This window comes from Scomber japonicus, chromosome 19 (genome assembly GCF_027409825.1).
Source record: "Scomber japonicus isolate fScoJap1 chromosome 19, fScoJap1.pri, whole genome shotgun sequence".
NCBI classification, from domain to species: domain Eukaryota; kingdom Metazoa; phylum Chordata; class Actinopteri; order Scombriformes; family Scombridae; genus Scomber; species Scomber japonicus.
Window position 1 is genome coordinate 8,184,063 of NC_070596.1, and position 13,288 is coordinate 8,197,350.

Below are 13,288 nucleotides of genomic sequence, written 5' to 3' on the forward strand. Positions count from 1 at the left end.
ATGGAAAGAAACATGCAGATATTTGCCATTACTCATACATGGCTTATTTTATGGAGACAGTTTGACATGAAAGATAATAAAATAGGGAGTTCTGCACTGGGTTGGGAAACTGGTATTGAAGTAAAAAAAAAGGTGTTCTTCAGAAATTGAGAGAAAGGAGACACATTAGGATGAAAAAGTCTGTCCAGCTTACTAATAATGTGAGTCCATGGTGTGGAGGAGCGGTCTAAAAAACATCTAAAGGCACTCAGATAGTAAAACTACTTTATTGTAACATGTTTTAACAGTAAGATATGAATGACCATACAGTATGTTGAAATAATAGCTGCATTTAGTTTTAACTGAAGCAAAACATTTGAATTGAATCAGAGTTAATTACATACATGCATTCTCCTGTTAAGTTCATACACCTCGACATAACATCTTGGATGCTAACACATCCCTGTTTATGTCCCTAGCTCTGCATAGTTATTGGTTTAAATCCCACTTGAGCCACTTGCACTAAAAATAAATGCACCTACTGTACCGGACCACTTTGGATAAAAGCATGTGCCAAATGGCACGAGATCTGTTGCTGAAGCTCACCGCTTAGATTTAAACATTTCCATTCTCACTGGAAAAAAACAGAAAGCCTGAAACCTCAGTCTGTCTGTGTGGGATTGAAGCCTCTTAGCACCTGTTGTGAGGGCAGAAAATATTTCAGTGCAGGAATTGACATTCAGAACCATACATCCAATTTTTACTTCACGCTACAGTCCTCTGTATGTTCTTATGTTTGTGTGTGTGTGTGTGTGTGTGTGTGTGTGTGTGTGTGTTTGCTGCAGCTGCCTTCACAGAGGAGCTGCTGAAGATCACTGAGGATAAACAGGAGCTGCCAGGCCTGAGAGGCTTTGACTCCCCTTTCTACCGCACCACTGAGACCCTGACCGGCTGTCAGACGCAAGACAAGACCCTCTCCAACACCCAACCCGGAGGCCCCGTCCGGGACACCCACGGCGTTGTGTCGACACCAGACAAAGCGGAGAATACGGCGAGCACCAGCGGCGTGGGTAGCGAAAGAGGAGGAGGAGGAGGAGGAGCGGGAGGGGACAGCAGGAGTTCAGCCCTCGGTCTCGAACATTCCTGGTCCTTCCAGTCAGGTTTCACCCCCATTGATCACCACCTGCACCGCAGCCCCTCCGCCCCGGACGACGAGGTGAGCAAGTTTGGGATGTTCTCCCCGAGCCCGTGCGGCAAGACCCCGGCCCCCGTACCCTACGAGTCGTTTTTCGACCTCGCTCTGCCCAGGGCGGCCTCGCTGTACGTGGGTCAGAAGATGTCGGAGGCGAAGCATAAGGCGGCGCTGGAGAGGCTCTCGCAGCAGGAGGAGGGGCTGGAGGACGGGGAGGAGGAGGAAGGAGTAGTGTCCGCTTCACCACTGGAGGTGCTGGATCGCCTTGTTCAGCAGGGGAGCGACGCCCACGATAAAGTCCTCAAGAGGTGAGATTGAGATTTCGCTTAAAATCTATGCAGTTTAAACTTTCATCAAGGTTTTCTGGCTTTTATTAGTACTTCAACCAACAAGGGTTTTTTCCCCCCTAGTTGCATATTTTAATTCTCTTTTAATCCTATTAATGTACAGATGGACAGATTAAGTACATTGAATTGCAAATTCCTGCACATTTGGCTGCAGTTCCATCCATCCATCCATCCTGAGTCACCATGCTGACTATGAAGCTCAGGACAGGTGCCATTACCAGTGATCATCTGTTTTAAAGCAGATCCAGATGCTGATTAAACATTTCTAAACATTTTCTGCTAATAAAATAACCCCTTTTATAAGACTGTGAAGCCTTGGCGGAGGTATTTGCTCCCTGAGTGCTCTGCAGCTCTGTAGTTATCCATATGAAATCAGCGTCGATCATACTGAGGAAAGTGAGGACTGTGTTTTGATGTGTTGTACACTGTGCAGAGCCTACCCGGGTCGTTTCCAGTCTATTACAGCGGCCCAAAGGAAACACCCAGTTGAGAACAAGCACAAGCATTGTTCACTCGCCCGCTGCCCCCACCACTCCCACCCCTGCTTTCTCCACTCTCTCGCACACACACACTCACAAACAGAGAGCCGCTCCTCCAAGCCAATAATACAACAGCAGAGACAGTGTCAGCAAAGTCAGCGCTGGGCACAGAACAATCTGGCGTCGCTTGTTTCAGTCGCCTGTCACCCCCGCAGTTTACTATTCTCACCACAGCCAAACACAGCCTGACGGAGGGGACCAACTGAAGAATAAAACCCTGTCATTTTCATTACTTTGAAGTCCTTAACAAATTTTGTGAAATGTAATTTTTCAGTCATTTAGACATGAGAACCAAAAACCACAACATGTTGATATGAGAATCTTAAAAATTCTACTAATGTTTAATCATTTTTGAGTTTACCACTAAGCCGTTTTTTCAGTTTAAGGTCTTTTGACATTAAAATGATGCTACACATACACATGGGAGGAGGTGTATGTATTTGTTTAAAAAGCTCAGACATTTTTTCTTCATCCCATTGAGTTTTATGTATAATTTGTGGAATAGGAGCTATTTCATAATGTGGTGAATAAATAAAATAAAATAATTTTCAATATTAGGGGTATATTTATGTCAAATAATATATGTGTCACTCACTTAAACTACATCTTGTATTGTAGATTATTATATTGATGTATATAATCACCATCACGTGTAATATACTTTATGGGGAACATACTGCAATAATGTTATGTTACCATGATCCCCTTATCTACCACGGAAGCTTAAAGTGGAGATAGATTATATTTATAACAATGTATAAAATGACAATGTGTGATATGAGAAGCATCTGATTAGTGATAAAATTCCAACATATTTATGCTGATATATGAGAGCCACAAACTAGAGCTATGATGAACCTACAGTGAATTATCACCTGACTCTGCAGCTCATCTCTGCAGTTATTAGTTCTTTGTTTAGCTGTCTGGCTGCAACTTGGAAAAACAGCCTTGGTTCACTCTCTGAAAGTTACTGTATACTACCTGCTTTGCACCAGGAGTTGGTGGAGACCAAAAATGGAGCTAAAAGAGAGTGAATATTGGACTTTACATTTACCAAGTGTCTTGGAACATGATATCAAATGAATTACAATGTGCCTCCATAACTGCTGGATGTGTGACTAAGCAATTTTTTTGCCAACAGATTAACCACATCAACTTAAATATCAATGTTGTTTTCACAACTTGTTTCCACTGCTTCCAATTGGCCAAAAAATCAGTTATTGCAGGTTTGAATTTAAGGCTGACCTCAAATGCCTCAATGTTCCCATCTGAATTTCTGGCAGCTGTGGTTGTAAACAGGGAAAACCAGGTTTGAGAGATTGAGAGAGATTGAAGTTGCTTGAGATAAAAACATTACCTAAATGTGGATGAATTTGGCTACAGATGGTTAGATGATCCACTCTACCAATTATCATGTGGAGGTCAACATGTGCTCAAAAATTGAATGTAGCCAAAGAGATGATACACAAAATGTTTTTCTTATTCCCAGCACAAGAGACTGTTGCATTTCCTAAACCTCTCATATTTTGATGGTTTCTGGTGTTGTGTCTGTTCTCTCCTCTGAAACGTATCCCATCATTGGTCACCTTGATTGACCTGATAGAATCACTTGAGAGCAGCTTCCCAAGTGATCATTCTCATATAATGTTCTCATTCTCTCCCTCTACAGATTACCTTTGCCAAGTAAGTCAGCTGACTGGACGCACTTTGGAGGTAAATCACTCGGACCGCAATACTGTTGTACGCTGATAAAAGAAGCTCTTATAAAGACTGCAGATGAGCATTATTCAGGCATGACCAGTGATTCGTCACGAGCGCTGAGACATGAACAGCGTGTTAAAATGTTACGCAGCTGAACAGGGAATTTGTTCAACGTTCCCACAGAAACAACACAGAGTTGAGTCATGCAACTCTAGAAATTTCAAAAAACTGTCGACTGACTGTTCAGATTGAATGTATGAGATGTCTTCTCCCAGCCTGAATTAAGTCAACCAGAACAAGAATCTAATTTTCTCCAGCTGCAGTTCACAGCAGAATAGAAACGCTCTGTGTTTTTTGTTAAAACTCTCTTGCCAATGCGTAATTACAACTCTGGAATTTAATCATCTCCCCTGTTCAACTGGGGAGATGATTAATGGGAATCATGTAATTTCGATTGCATCGGAGACAAAACTCCACTCAGGAGGCTGACTGTTGAGGTCTCGGATCAAATTTTCCAGATAAATTTCCTCTAAATATTCTCTCTTTCCGCTCTCTTCCTCCTCTCATGTGTTTAACAAGTGAAGCTTTGTGTCCAGAGTTGTGTTTTGCAAGTTATCAGGTGAACAGGGATCGATCACATTCTGTCATCTTTGAATGAATCACATTAAGATATGAAGTAGTGCAGTCGTCCCAGTAGCCAGCAGTTATCTCTCCTGTTTTCCAGCTCGTTTGTTAGTTAATTTGTTTGTTAAGATTATTTCTATTTCCAGGTATCTTGTTCTCACTTTATTCAATTACAATTTTTCGGTAGTGATGTATAAAGCACTAGTACTGTTATGATGACTTTTAATACAATACTTTTCATTTAGAACCCTTTTTTCATTCAATTAAACACTACAAAGTTCTGGCAAGTTGAGTCTATCAGCAACTCTGCTTGAAATCTCCTTATAAAATGTGTAAAATTGTCAAAATTTAGATATAAATCAGAAACTGATTCTGAAACTGAATCAGAATCTGATCAAAGTTTAAGTAAAACATATTATGAATTATATCAGCCAACTTTCAGTATTTACTTTTGATACTTGGTTATACAGATTCATTTAATTAGCGATTATAATGATTTGGCATTCACACCTGAATCCTTTCTGCCATAGCTTGGTATTCATATATAATAATTTGGTCATTTTTTTTATCCTCATAACATAACCTATGCTATTTTGGTGTTCCACACTTAAAAAAATAATCAATCTCATTTCTGCAAGTGTGTGCGTTTGTCAGGTGTGTGACCGTGTTAATTACATGATTATTATCGTGGCCTCCTCAGGCTCGGCTCCGCTGGACGAGCTTCACACGCTGCGCAGCCAGCTGCTCCTGCTGCACAACCAGCTGCTGTACGAACGCTACAAGAGGGAGCAGCACGCCGTCCGCAACCGACGCCTCCTCCGACGCATCATCAACGCCACCGCACTGGAGGAGCAGAACAGCGCTATGGCAAGTTTACTTGTGCTCAGTATTGAAGATTAACCCCGTTTAAACAATGCTCTAGAAACTCAAACTGTATTTAAAAAAGAAAGGAGGGGCAGACTTTGCAAAAAAATAAAAACGCAACACATCCAGACACATCCAGACACATCCACTGATTATAAGAGACATTTGTAGCTTTTTGACGCCAGCTCAATCAGTCAGAGCTCATCTACAGCACGCAACACGAGAAACTGTAACTGAAGTTGTTCTGTTTTTTTGTTTTTCAACAAGAAGTCATGAAGGCTGTTCTGTCTCCTGGAATGACATGTAACTAAAAGGGAGGAACACTGGCACATTCATGCAGGAATTAGCTGAAAGAATAATTCGTTTTCTCCAAATATGTGGAAAATGTTGTCAATTTGTGTCCATCCTCGCCCTCACTAAAATTCCAGCTGAACTTGGGAATGATTTTAAGAGGAAAAAGTGACACGAACTGCCATACATTTCTGCACATTTTGTTCTTAACTTGTGCATCCATGTGTGTGTGTGCGTGTGTGCGTGTGTGCGTGTGTGCATGCAGAAGGATCAGCTGAACCTGCAGAGCGTGGACATCTTGTCTCTGAGGGAGAGTCTGCAGGTGGAGCAGCAGCGGTACAGGCAGCTGTGGGACGACCGGGAGATGGTGGTGACAAGGTTGCACAATCAGATCAGGCAGCTGCAGCAGGGACGAGACGACTACTACACAAAGAACCAAGAGCTCCAGGTGCACACAGACACATTCACACTTCATTCTTATACAAAGATGAACAACAGTGGATACATTTGTCTACAGTTTCAGGCAGTCACAACACATTTGCCCTCTGTAACCACTACTATAAGATATGATGTGACAAATTTTAATCTGAGCGTGTTTTGTGTCTCCAGAGCAAGCTACAGGAGTGTCAGAAAAGGATGGATGAACTGGAGGCTGAGCTTCAGAGGGCCAACAACAAAGTCTGCCACACTGGTCACCTCCTCAACCAGATGACCATCAAGGTAAATAATTACCTTCACAGCGTTTTCTTCCCTCTTGAAGGTGGCTGAATGTAATTAAAAGCCCTTTGCACATGTGGAATACACAACAGCTGGCTTCATCTATCTGTTTATGTAACAGCTTTTTGTCATTCAGACATTGTGGAAAAGGCCACCACTGCAGGCTGCATCATTGATGGATTCTAAAACATATTTTGCCACTGAAGCTGTAAAAATATCAAGACGTGTGTTTAATTTCTCTTTTGTTTTGAAATTAACTTTGTGGTGCTCCAGTTGTTAATCTGACATCATTTAATTCAGATTTAAGTAATGTTGCAAATTGAATCAGATTAGATTTACATGGTGACCTTTAAATCAACATTTGCATATGATGCTCCTTAGGGAATTGAATTGGTGTTTCTGCTCTGGACAATCACTGTCATGACCCAAAAGAAGTTTCCTGACCCAAAAGAAGCATAACTCAGTTCATCATAAAACAGCATTTTATGTCCTCTTATGCTTACACATCTATTCGTTTATGTCTGGGCAGGCACTCAGTGGCTGTTGAGTATGTCTCAGCTAAAGAACCAATATAGCCACTATTCACACAATATGTTAACAATGGGAAACTGCTATACATTAAAATGGAACTACCAATTTTACACACCAAAGCCTGGTACTATAATCTGTAATCTTAAAGTTACTACTGTGTGGAAAACTATTGTATAAAGCCTGAAAATTCTAAAGTCTAAAGACTACAAGTTCTTTTTCCTCCTCCTCTCTGCTTGAGGCTAGCAGCCCAAGGCTACATTAGCTGCTACCAGCATAACACACCCCAAGCCCCAACACCATGGATGTATAAAGAGAACTGGATACAGTGTTAAAGGCGGAGCGCCATTCATTACTATGAAAGCTGCTCAGTGGCGCACGAAGCCAATAAATGTACTTCCTCTTCTGCTTGGCTTTGACATTGTTGGGTCCATAGAGCAGGCACATTAGAGACTGTGTCTAGCCTAGCCGGCAACTTCCGGTGTAATTCTCTGGCAAACTTGAATGAGGATAAATCATAAAGCTCCTCTGGACTTTTCAAATGTGATTGGACCGTACAAATCAAATTCTGATCATTTTGCATTTTCACGTGATGTTGTAATACGGTTTGGCCGCTTTGTCAAATTGGCTTCAGAGCCAGGTGCTGTTCCTGGGGACTTGCCCCAACCAAACCACCATTGGGCAAGTTGCATTGTGGGTAATGTAGGAGCCAGGTTTTAATGTTTTTTTTAATGTCGGAGCCAAGAAAGAAGACTTCATTTTGATCCTTTCCCTGTAACTGTCCATCATCAGTCTGACTGTTTATAATATAGTAAAAAACCTCTTTTAAATTAGCCAGACTAAGTCTCTACTCTTTTGGCTCATTCAGTGTAAATGCTGAATTAAAATGTAGCGACACATTTCTTTGCGCTCACTCGTGCTTACCTTAATGGTGAAATAGGGCAGGACAGCGAGCAGGCTGGCAGACAGTGGGGTCAGACTTGCCCTCGTCCCCGCCCTGCCACCTCTCTGCAGATTGCACACTGTCCCAGGGCTTGGTTGCCTTGGAGATTGTGTCTCTCCCTCTCTATTTTTGGGTCAGCGGAGCAGGGGGTCTGGGTGTTTTTCTGCCTCCTGGGGTTTGTCTGAGGTCTGTTTTCCCTCGGCTGACCCAGACTGAACCAAAAATCCTGGAAAACAACAACGGGCTTTTCAAATTAACACAGTTGACTTTAAGGTTATTTATTATATTGAGACAGAATGAAATGACTGTCTGGTTTAATTATCTACAACGTCACAGCCTGGGGATTGATTTCTTAAGATTATTTTCACAGATTGGCTGTAAAGCAGAACGTTTCCACAAAGTGAAGTTCTGTCTGTTTGTTTGGGGCAAAATTAGATTAATGCGATCTTCAATGGATTCAGCCAGATAGTTAATGACTAATCCTGTCGTGCTTATTGTTGATGTACTCCCAAATATTTCCGGACAGGTTAGATTTGTAGCGTAATTGCTGCTTTGCCCTCCGTCGTCATTGTTTGTCTCATGTGTCCTTCAGCTGAGCAACAGCGAAAGCACCCAGCAGCAGATGAGCTTCCTGAACAAGCAGCTGCTGCTCCTCGGGGAGGCACATAAGCTGTCCATGCAGGAGTTACACCATGCAGGCGCAGATAATACAAAGGTATGGTGGAAAGAAGTGTGTGAGTGTGTGCTGCATCTGTGTGTGGTCTAGAGAACTGCAGGTTTGACGTACTGAGGTGAAAAAAGGGACACTAATTGGGTTTGTTGGGGGTTAAGTCAAACTCTCCCAGTGGAATTTAGTTTTTTGTATCATCTACGGTGGATACATGTTGTCATTCTTAAATAAATACAAATGAATACTGCTTTACGAACAGCTGTCATCTAAATTGAGACTAAATCCAAAAAGCACTTTTAAGAAATTAATATATGCGTTTTACCCTCAGCAAAGCCTGGTGGATTCAAGTGTGTTAAAGCTGACTAACCATCCAGTCTTGGAGCCACATGTTAATTATAAAGCTGCCTGTGATTACTGTCTGCCAAATGGTTCATCATCTGACTGATCTGATCTACCCGACGTACTGATAAGATTAAGATAGCAATGTCTGTCCTCTCATCTGTAACTGAATCATTTAGCTAATTGACAGAAAATTAATCAGGAACTAGTCTCGTAACTGTCATATAAGTGATTTGTTAAGCAAAATGGCAAATATTCTCTTGCTCCAGTTTCTCAAAAGTGAAGATTTGTTCCTTTTCTTTGTCCAGCAGAAGTAAACTGAAGATATTTGGGTTTTGGCAATTCTAACTTTTACTATTTACTGACATGTTATGAAAACAAAGGGCATAACTGATCAGTTTAGAAAATAATTGCCATATTAATTGATCATGAAATTAATGTGTAGTGGCTGCATTAAACTGCCTTCAGATGATAAGAAAGTTGTTCTTCACACACCATGAGGTGGGATGTAGAGTCTCGTGCAGTTTTACTTCCATCACTCTCTAATAACCTTGTTTGCATGTGTCGCTTCTGACTACGTCACATACAGCTCCTATCTTATTGGTTGGGCTTTGAAAGATCAGCAGCAATCAAGGTCAAAGTTGAGATCATTTGAATTTTGACCGCAGTGCTTATGGCAGTTTGGAGAAGTGTGCCACACCAAGGGTAGCGCTTCTGCCTAGTTGAGCTCACCGCCCTCTTCACACAGGAAAACAATGACACAGTCAGCACAGAGCAGTTTAACCACTGATCATGTGAAGGCAACTTTACTGTCAAGGTTTACCCCTGATACACATTAAATATGTGCTTTTATATATACAAAATATATAAACTGATTATTCACATAGTATGAAAAGAAATTAGCTTCTTTTCATACTATATGAATAATCAGTTTAAATATTTTTGTATATCAGTTTTTCTATAAATCAGAAAAGGATTTTTTTTATGTTTACATCCTTACAGACATTTACATTTTAGTAATAATCATGAAGGTATGTTTCATGTGTCTATGTTTTTTGGTTCTATAAAGTAGGGCTACAACAAACGATCATTTTGTTTAAAGATTAATCAGTTAATGTCCTTGATTAATCATCTGAAAATGATGGACACTCACCCGTGAACTACAGCCTGTTGTCACATGGCTGAAAACTGTTAATAAAATGCCCCACAAGTCTTCATTTGTCTCCTTTTCTCTCATACATTTCTCATTACGTCATGTTCTTGGTGCCGCTGCGGACAACGACCCCACCACCCAAGGAGGCCCAGATGCTGCAGGTGTCTTATGGTAAAGAGGTGGAGACGTTGAGGCAGAGCCTGCTGGTTCAGGGCCAGAAACTAGAGGCAGCGCAGCAGAGAGTCGCAGAGCTGGAGACTCACCTCTCCAAGAAGGAACACCTCATCGCAGAGCAGAAGAAGTTTCTGGAGGATGTAAAATGTCAAGCAAAGTGAGTATCTGTTTGTCAGGGGTTAGTCTGAACCACCAAGTCCTTTTTAAATAGGCTTTGATTGGGAAAATGAAACTTTGTCTTTGGTATTAGTGATCAACACTTTTTGTGATTGTTGTATCTTTCGTTGTCTTTTATACTTTATTGTTATTATCGGTCCCATCTCTCCATATTAATCTTTCCCTCACTCTATTTGAACTTTCTTCTGTTCTTCTGTTCTCTTTTCCTCTTTCCCGGTCTCTCTCTCTCTTCAGGGCGGAGCTGCAGGCCTCAGACAGCAGGCATCAGGCTCAACGGAGAATCACTCAGCTGCTGCAGACTGAACTCTTGCAGCTCTACAGCCGAGTGGAGATGGAGACTCCTGCCGGCACCACCACCAACTCACCACCAGGGGGCAGAGCTGACCCACACACTCCTGCTGACTCCAGGTCAGACTCAGACCTGGAGTCAGATGATCATTTTTATCTGGTTTATCTGTTTATTGTTTGTCTTAGGCAGTCTATTTCATCATATTGTGTCAGACATACACTGGACAGAAGCGAGTCAGTGACATTTTAACAAAAGCATTCAGGAACGCCTGTCTGTCTGTCTGTCATCATATCTCTTGAACCGTTCATCTGATTGATTTCAAACGTGACAGGTGTCTTGCTACAGGCACGAGTAAGTGCAGTGTAAAAGATATAGATAAATTATCGGTAAAAGAAGCATTTGCTGGTTAGGAGTACCTAAAAAAACTGTAGATTTTGTATTTGTCAAATTAGTGCTCTGTTAGTCAACCAGTTCCTCAGTACACGTAGCTGCAATTGCAAAAAAAAGAAAAGTTTTAGATATCACGACTCATAGTTTAAAAGTTCTAGTCTTTGCATTAAGTGTTCGAAAGTCAGCAGTATGGAATAACTTTACATACAATAAAATGATGATAGAAATACAGAATGCAACTTGGACCTCAGCGACCATTTACAAGACAGCAGCTATGTCTCAAACTTTCTTAAATTACAGCTAAACAGCACTAAAATATGTTGTGAGAAATGGACCAACAACGAGTAAACACACACAATTATTTTTGTCTGAGCTGCTGGTACTTTAGTGTGACATCTAGTGGCTAAATGTCATGTATAGCAACTTTAAAAGTTAAAATCAGTGCTTTGTTATTTTAAAAATGTTGCTGCAAATAATCTTCTTTGTTTACATGATGATATTTTCTCCTCTGCAGTGTCATGGTGCCAGATGGACCAAGTAAAACTCACACCCACGAGGAGGTGGACAGTAGACCACCGCACGACTCCCCTCGGGGCAACGGCAGCACTTTATCGCCAGGGCAACCAAAGGCGAGCAACTCTTCCAAGATGACAGCCAACTCCATCAACGGCAACCAGGACCTGGCTCCGCCCCTGCTGGTGGAGCCCTCCCTGTCCTGTCCCCACACCAACCCGCTCGCACCTCCTATGCCCTCCTCTGACGCGCCGCTCACGGTGGGCTCCTACCCCAGCACCAAGAGCTTCCTGGGCATGAGGGCGCGTGAGCTGTTCCGCAACAAGAGCGAGAGCCAGTGCGACGAGGAGCAACCGCTGCCGCGCCTGGCTGGCCTTGCTCACGGCCTGAAGACTGAGCTGTGCGTGGAGCCGCCCTGCCCGGGTTATATCGCCCCTGTCGGCCCTGCCCCTCTCCCTGTCCCAACTCTGCCACCCGCTCCTGCTCCTACTCCTGTTCCCCCCACTCCTCTCACTGTGCCCACCAAGGAGCTCCCCTCTGAGCCCAAGCAGAGGGCCTCCAGCCAGGAAAGCCCCCGCAAGAAAGCAGGGGCGGGGCCTGGTGGAGGACGGGGTCAGGCAGGGGCGGGGCGCCCTCGGCAGCAGCAGCTAAAGATCATGGACTACAACGAAACACATCACAAGCACAGTTAGAGACACAGAACTGAGCCGGGACGCAGGGCGAAGGAGGAGAGACTGAAGTTTAAAGATGAAGAAGAGCTACAAATGGAATTCAGTGTTATTTGTTCCATTCCTCTGAGTGGACAACAGGATTTCCCCCAATTTTATTTTTTGAAATGCCTTCACCCAAGTACAATGGAAGTGGTGGTTTTGGTTGAGGCCTTCACAGACAGCATTAATAAATTAAAATTCAGCTCCAACTTGTCTTTCCAGAAACAGTGTTCCAGGTAGTATGGATAATCCACAGACCTCATGGTGAAATGTTTTCAGTGGAACTACTTTCTGCTGAAGAAATGGTACCTTTGAAAAAAGTTCACTATAAAGTCTGTGAAATATGTGGATGATGGAGAAAACTGTTTAGGGAAAGAAAAGTAGCTGTTAAAATCTGGATGTCATTTTTCAACACTGAGACCAGATAAAGTTCCAAACACTCCTGTTGTGTTGGGTGTGAAGACACATATCTCAAAACTTGGACAAATAAACCAGAACTATCTGCTCTAGTTGATACCACCAGGTGTAAATGTGAAAATGCTTATTTTTGTAATATGGGTGTACTGAATCTAAAATTTAAAACCACTTCAATCAAATCATGAAAAACCAGGAGAGCAGCAGCTGTTACATTTGTCACGATCATCTACTAGGCGTATTTTGGCGTTGACAACACGGACCGAAATGTGTATGAGCGAGTGTTACATCAGAGCGGGGGAGGTGAGATGTTTGGATTTATTTTTCAAGGGAAACTTAAGAAGTGTGACCATATCATTGCTTTACTGAATTGGAAAACTAACATTTCCATACAAAACTCCATTGAGTTTTTGTCCAAAATAAGTCAGAAGGCAAATGTGTTTTGTGTGTGTGTATGTGTGAGTCATGTTGGTTCTTGTATTTCAGCAAAGATGCAACACGGAAAGTGTATGAAATTTAGAAACGGACGAAATTTTACTCATTTTTATGAATTCCACATTACTTCGTATCCTTATTTTATTTATTCAGCCATAATGGATGCTCACAGTTACATATCCTGAATATGAATTAGACCTAGTGAGAGACACAAGCCCCAAGCTATAAAAATCAGAGTGATCTCTTCAAGATTACCATGCATGCAAACATTTGTGTTCTGGCTGAATTCAAACATCTCT

The 13,288-nt window shown here is 42.2% G+C and overlaps 1 protein-coding gene across 1 annotated transcript in view; it reads left to right on the plus strand.

Annotated features, from left to right (window-relative positions):
• tsc1b (TSC complex subunit 1b) overlaps nucleotides 1-12,393 on the plus strand; it is a 28,081-nt gene extending 15,688 nt beyond the window's left edge. The window contains exons 14-22 of the mRNA XM_053340238.1: nucleotides 825-1,479; nucleotides 3,727-3,770; nucleotides 5,083-5,249; nucleotides 5,803-5,985; nucleotides 6,147-6,257; nucleotides 8,318-8,440; nucleotides 10,031-10,218; nucleotides 10,473-10,646; nucleotides 11,432-12,393. Coding sequence (XP_053196213.1) covers nucleotides 825-1,479; nucleotides 3,727-3,770; nucleotides 5,083-5,249; nucleotides 5,803-5,985; nucleotides 6,147-6,257; nucleotides 8,318-8,440; nucleotides 10,031-10,218; nucleotides 10,473-10,646; nucleotides 11,432-12,122 — 2,336 coding nt within the window. The 3' untranslated portion in view covers nucleotides 12,123-12,393. The remainder of the gene's footprint in view (nucleotides 1-824; nucleotides 1,480-3,726; nucleotides 3,771-5,082; nucleotides 5,250-5,802; nucleotides 5,986-6,146; nucleotides 6,258-8,317; nucleotides 8,441-10,030; nucleotides 10,219-10,472; nucleotides 10,647-11,431) is intronic.
• Nucleotides 12,394-13,288: the final 895 nt, after the last annotated feature.